The sequence below is a fragment of the Procambarus clarkii genome, chromosome 9 (assembly GCF_040958095.1).
Source record: "Procambarus clarkii isolate CNS0578487 chromosome 9, FALCON_Pclarkii_2.0, whole genome shotgun sequence".
Lineage (NCBI taxonomy): Eukaryota > Metazoa > Arthropoda > Malacostraca > Decapoda > Cambaridae > Procambarus > Procambarus clarkii.
The window spans coordinates 14,763,174-14,769,175 of NC_091158.1; the positions used below are offsets into that span (position 1 = coordinate 14,763,174).

Here is a 6,002-nt window from a genome sequence, read left to right on the forward strand (position 1 = left end):
TACGAGGCAGTTAACCTTGAGTTGATTCCCATTATCAATGTCCTCGTGGTAGTAGGCCTCTAGCCAGGCCTACTACTTTGTACTCACCTAGTTTGGTGAGTAAAATGGTAAGGGTTGTGCTTAGACGCCCCTCAACTTGTGTACAGGTTCCTGAGCCTATTGGGCTCTTATCATTTGAAGCAGTGTATGGACTCAGCCTCCACCACGCCACTTCCTAGTGCATGCCATTTAACTACTCTGCGCTCAGTTTGGCGTGTTGACGGTTGATCAGGTCTCCAGTGTTTGGAAGTATTTATCAAGTTCCTTTTGCACGACGGAAGAGGTTGGCTAGTTATTGCCCTTATATTTAGAGGGATGGAGCCTCAGGCCGCTTAAATGTTATAGAATTGTCTCTTAAGGTTTATAGAATTGTCTCTTAATGCTATAGAATTGTGTCTGCGTATTTCATAGAGTACGTATTTCACTTCTATTTTCCACATTCTGCCGTATGTCAAACCTTAACATAGTTCAATTCCTAATATCACGCGAGGGTGGGTTATGTATTTACTATTTGTGCCAACAGAGTTGAGCTATTAGCTCTTGGACTCCGCCCTTCTAACCAATCTATTTTTCCTCTTATGTCTACTACATTTTTCTAACATACACACACATCCCCAGGAAGCAACCCGTTTCAGCAGTCTAACTCCCAGGTACCTATTTACTGTTAGGTGAACAGGGGCATCAGTGAAAGAAACTGCCCATTTGTTTCTGCCTTGGCCGGGAATCGAACCCGGGCCCTTAGGACTACGATCCCCCGAGCGAGTGCCCAGTGATGTTGTTATAGATTCAGCTACTCAGAACAAATTCCAGGTAGCACGGGCTATGGTGAGCCCGTATTGGACTTACCTGGCACAGGAGCAGGGCAAGTAGCTCGGGCTATGGTGAGCCCGTAGCTTACCTGGCACAGGAGCGAGGCAAGTAGCACGGGCTATGGTGAGCCCGTAGTGGACTTACCTGGCACAGGAGCGGGGCAAGTAGCACGGGCTATGGTGAGCCCGTATTGGACTTACCTGGCACAGGAGCGGTGCTGTGTGGTCCAGTGAGCCATGAGGTCCGTGTAAGGTACACAGGAGGGTGGGTTGTGTAGGGTGTGGCCAGGTAGTGGAGCGGTGGCCGGGAATGATGCTCGCTGCCCCTTCTGCCATGCCTCCACGGTCAACCTTCTCTCCCGCCACGCGTCTTCCCGCCACCGCCCGCCGCGCCCTCCCGCCACAGCCTCCTCTCTAGTGTCACGCCACGTATCTACCTTTCTAGTGTCACGCCACGTATTGACAATTGTCACGTGATTTATCCCTAGATGTCTCGAGTGTTGGTTTGTGGCACATGTTCGAATGATTACTATTTTTCGTTATAGCGAGGTTTGTTTGTTTCGTCTCCAGCGATCAGGTGTTGACGCAGCTGCTGCTTCATTCACAACCCAAGGCTGCTAGATAGATACTGTCATTGACTGAATATTTTACACTTTTAATGTAGCGTGTAAGGTAGGCCAAATAGAGAGGTATAGAGCATTGATTCCTAAGTATTGTAGTGTTGATGTATGGACCGGCAGTTATCGTACAGCGCGACCAAACAGCTGTCGCAGCCGCCCTCGCCAAGGCGGCGCTGCCAGACAACTCACGTTATTACTCTGGCAACTATTTCAACACTTAGAAATGTTTTCTTTATTTACTCATTGTTTATCTTTTGAAATAGGATCCGTCTGCAACATTGTACCTCATGTTAAATATTTACATTGGTGAATATATAATGCTAACATGTTGGCTAAATGTATTAAACAGATTTCTTATTCCTTGGCTCTTGAAGTTAGCTGGAACAAGAGCAGTACAGGAGGGGTGTGGTGGGTGGGGTGGGGTGTGGGGGGTGAGGGGTCAGCGACGGTTGTTGGGGCGAGGGTGGGGGGGTGGGGGCTTTTGTGGTGGGGGTGGTAGGGTCGGGGGAAGGATTATCGTGGCGGTGAGGGTGGTAGGGACCACCACCATTTACTGTGGTGGTGGTAGGGGTGGTGATTGGGTCTGGGAGGGTGGTGGTGGTGGTAAGAGTCATTGTTGCGTGGGGAGGGGGAATTGTGGTGCCAGTCTACCAGTACTTACCTATTAGTGACTATCGGAAGTGAGGTCTAGCTCTTTGTGTCGGCCCCAGCAACTAGCCGTGTTGTACTGGTTCCGCTACAGGTCACCTCGTTACAAGGTAGACTTGTATAAAGTTTCAGTGGTTCTGTACATTGGGTTAATAAGTTAACAGTTAGATTGAAAAGAATATAACATTGTACGGTAGCCCATGTAGTTATACTAGTCCAGCATATTAATTAAAAAACAAAAGAAAGTGTTACCGTATAAAATATGTTATGGTGGAGGTGATATATATGGAGTAAAAGAACTCCCTAATCCCTCTCCAGGTATTTTCAGGTATAGTGGAAAGTTCATAACTATCTGTACTAGGAGTGAGATGTCTGGCCCCGCCTCCTACCTATCCTAACTGGTGCTGTAAATTAATTAACGTTCCAGTTATCTGTCGTATTTGCTCTTCAAGGTGTAAATGGAGGTGGCTTACGTTACTTCTACTAGAGCACCTCACTGAGTTTGAGTTTGAGTTCATCTCTGTGGCTCATAGGTCTATGCGTTTCCAAGTTCCACTCATTTCCCCTTGTCCTATTATTTCTCAATTGGAAAAGGTTGTCCCTCTCCAACTTGTGGGTTCCCTTATTTGTGTGGTCTTCCGGTGTCAGTGCTGTTACTATGTTACCTCCCAAATTTGTGTCTATCTGCAGTTGCTTAGCAATTATGATGTTGCTTTCTTCTAGTCACATTTAACCTCAATAAATTGGCATTACACATAATGAAAATAAGCTTGATCCTCGAGACTATCCTAAGGGACCTCATGGATCCCACAATGGCCGAGGGCGACAGTTTTTCACGATGGAAAAAAAAATTGGAGGCTCAAATTTTACTTTGTTGATTATTATTGTTTGGGTTTGGGTTGTTAGGACATTTAAATACGACCTCCGTATTATGACAGACAGTTACCGTGACTGTAGAGGAAGGGGTGGAAGTCTAGGGTTACGGGAAGAGGGCGTGCGAATATTATTGTGGCCTTGGCAGCGCCGCGTCCTCACCATGTTATTACACTACAAGTTAAGGGAGCCGGCGGCTGAGCGGACAGAATACTGGACGCGTGATCCTGTGGTCCCGGGTTCGATCCTGGGCGCCACAATGGGCAGAGTTTCTTTCACCCTGATGCCCCCTGTTACCTAGCAGTAAATAGGTACCTGGGAGTTAGTCAGCTGTCACGGGCTGCTTCCTGGGGGTGGAGGCCTGGTCGAGGACCGGGCCGCGGGGACACTAAAGCCTCGAAATCATCTCAAGATAACCTCAAGATAACCACAGTAGAGGGAGACACACTTGGAGGTAGAGAGCTTTCACCAGCGTTGAAGTCATGTAAACTGAACTTTTATAGTATAGAACCAAACATGAAAAATATTACGGAAAGAAGTTAAAAAACAATCTTCGAGATGGTTGTGTTCAAGATCCTACGGGAGGTGCTTGATTGGCGGAGCAGAGAGCAACAGCCTGACATTGTGGGGTCACCAGGGAAGCCTGGCCTCGGGGCACGCTGCAAAAGTAGAAAAACTTTCAAAACCGGTCCCAAGTTACAGACTAGCGCAAGGTGCAGTGACGACGGCAGATTTTTGCAATGTGAACATCGGAAATTTTTTGCTCTCAATTTTCTTTTTTGCTGTTTTCAGCCTATTTTGGATGATGGTGATTGTATGTAAAGTATGTTATGCAATAATTCTTACTGTGGCCGAATGTTGTATATTCCGGTGTATGTTATTATTTAGAACTAGTCCATGTATTAGTAATAAAAGCGTGCGGTGTATGTGTAGGTGTATACTAACCAGATACACGTCTCTGCCCCAACAGTGGTGTGTGAGGAGAGCGGGCCCGTGATCGCAGAGGAACCCGACAACCGCGTGGACTTCAGCAACTCGACCGGCGCCAACATTCACTGCTCCGTACGTGGCCACCCCAAGCCCACCGTCGTCTGGGTCAAGGCTGATGATGGTACTGCTATCGGCGATGTTCCTGGACTTAGAAAGGTCAGTGTCCATACATTACGCTCCTAAGGGGGTAATTCTGGGGTGTGTGTAGGGTTGCCAGGGACACTCAAGGTCAGCACTGTTGCCAGCCAGACAGATACTCAGCGGGGATAGTGTTGTTACGAGGCTGTTTGGTATTCACTAGGTTAAGACTTTACTATTATGCAACAGTAGATACTCCCAGTATATCTGAAGGACTGGGCCGCGGGGACATTCAGCCCTGAAAGCATCGCACGGTAACGTAACGCAAGGTAAGGTCATGGTTACATTGCTATGATTTCGGGGTTCAACGTCCCCGCGATTCGGTCCCTGACCAGGCCTACTGGTTGCTGGACTGGTCAACCAAGGCTATTGGACGCGGCTGCTCGCAGCCTGACGTATGAATCACAGCCTCGTTGATCAAGTTGTGATTGTTTTTTTGTCATTGTGCTTTGTCATTTTTTTGTCGTGAGAAATATTCTCTATTAACTTGTTTTCGCTTGAAATATTCTCTATTAACTTGTTTTCGCTTGAAATATTCCCCATTGTGCGTGATCGCCCGGGGAATATTTTTTACTAATACCCGTCAATTATGTTGTCTCTACCAGGTGTTGTCCAACGGCACTCTGATGTTCCCCCCCTTCCGTGCTGAAGACTACCGCCAGGAAGTGCACGCCCAGGTGTACCGCTGCCAGGCCACCAACCCCCACGGCACCGTCCACTCCCGCGATGTTCACGTCAGAGCAGGTGAGGCAGGCGCTCCTGTAGGCTGAGTGGGGCCCGGTTTGTGTCCTGGTGGTGACGCTTGCGGCTGGACCTCCAGTAACACGGCTGCGTAGGAGGAGATGGCGGGGCTCTGGAGTGGTAGAGTGGAGTGATAGGGGCTCTGGAGTGGTAGAGTGGAGTGATAGGGGCTCTGGAGTGAGCGTGAGTGATTGTGAGTGCATGTGTGTGTGTGGGCGAGCCACCACAGGACACAAACGAGCCTTGGGGAGGGCTGTGAGGGCGGGCTGGCTGGCTGAGGGCACTACACCACTTGATTTGTTTGTTTGAATATCACTCTAAGCCATTATGTACACCAGTGTATAAGTAATGTGTGTTGGTGTGGTGGCATCAGCCAGTTGGTGCCACATATAGCCAGGTGTTCGTCTTGATGCTGACTTGTCTCTCCCTAGTTGGGTGTTTCTGGACCACATTATTGGTGATAAATCTATGTATGAGTCCGTGTGGTGGGTTGAGTCTAACAGGAGGCTTGAGCACTGTGGCCCTGTGCTAGTGTGGGGTGCGAATGGGGGTCAGTAGCGTATACTCCAGGGATCAGAAGGTACGGAAGGGGAGGGGAAGTCATAAGTGTGGAGATGTGAGTTGGGTCAGTAATACGTGTGTGTGTGAAGGGTTCAGTACCATAAGGGTGTGAGGGCGGTCTGTAGTGTGCGAGCGTGGATGTCAGTGGGTGACACTTTGGGTGTCAGTGGGTGACACTCTGGGTGTCAGTGGGTGGCACTTTGGGTGTCAGTGGGTGACAGTGTAGGTGTCAGTGGGTGACAGTGTGGGTGTCAGTGGGTGACAGTGTGGGTGAAGAAGAAGTCAGCATCACCTGCTCCACCCAGCGAGTACCCGTGTGGGACACATAACAGGTGTAGCCCAGCTGTTAAGATAAATATTTAGTCACAAACTGACATATCAGTAGACTTAGACACTCATATCTTGCAGTTACCAGTTAATAGTTAAATAAAAAAAAAACTTTGTATTGGTTGAGGATGCTGTTTAAGGCGAGGCTCTCTGATATAGAGCCTGTGTTGTGAGTGTTGAGATAGAGTTTTCTGGGCAGGACCCGCACACGCGGCGCTGGGTGGAGCAGCCTGTAGATGGGTGGAGATAAGCATCA

The 6,002-nt window shown here is 48.7% G+C and overlaps 1 protein-coding gene across 1 annotated transcript in view; it reads left to right on the top strand.

The window, feature by feature from the left end:
- The first annotated feature begins 3,547 nt into the window (after positions 1 to 3,547).
- LOC138362818 (cell adhesion molecule Dscam1-like) overlaps positions 3,548 to 6,002 on the top strand; it is a 59,859-nt gene continuing 57,404 nt past the window's right edge. The window contains exons 1-3 of the mRNA XM_069321382.1: positions 3,548 to 3,656; positions 3,960 to 4,135; positions 4,723 to 4,861. Of these exons, the coding sequence (XP_069177483.1) occupies positions 3,548 to 3,656; positions 3,960 to 4,135; positions 4,723 to 4,861 (424 nt within the window). The remainder of the gene's footprint in view (positions 3,657 to 3,959; positions 4,136 to 4,722; positions 4,862 to 6,002) is intronic.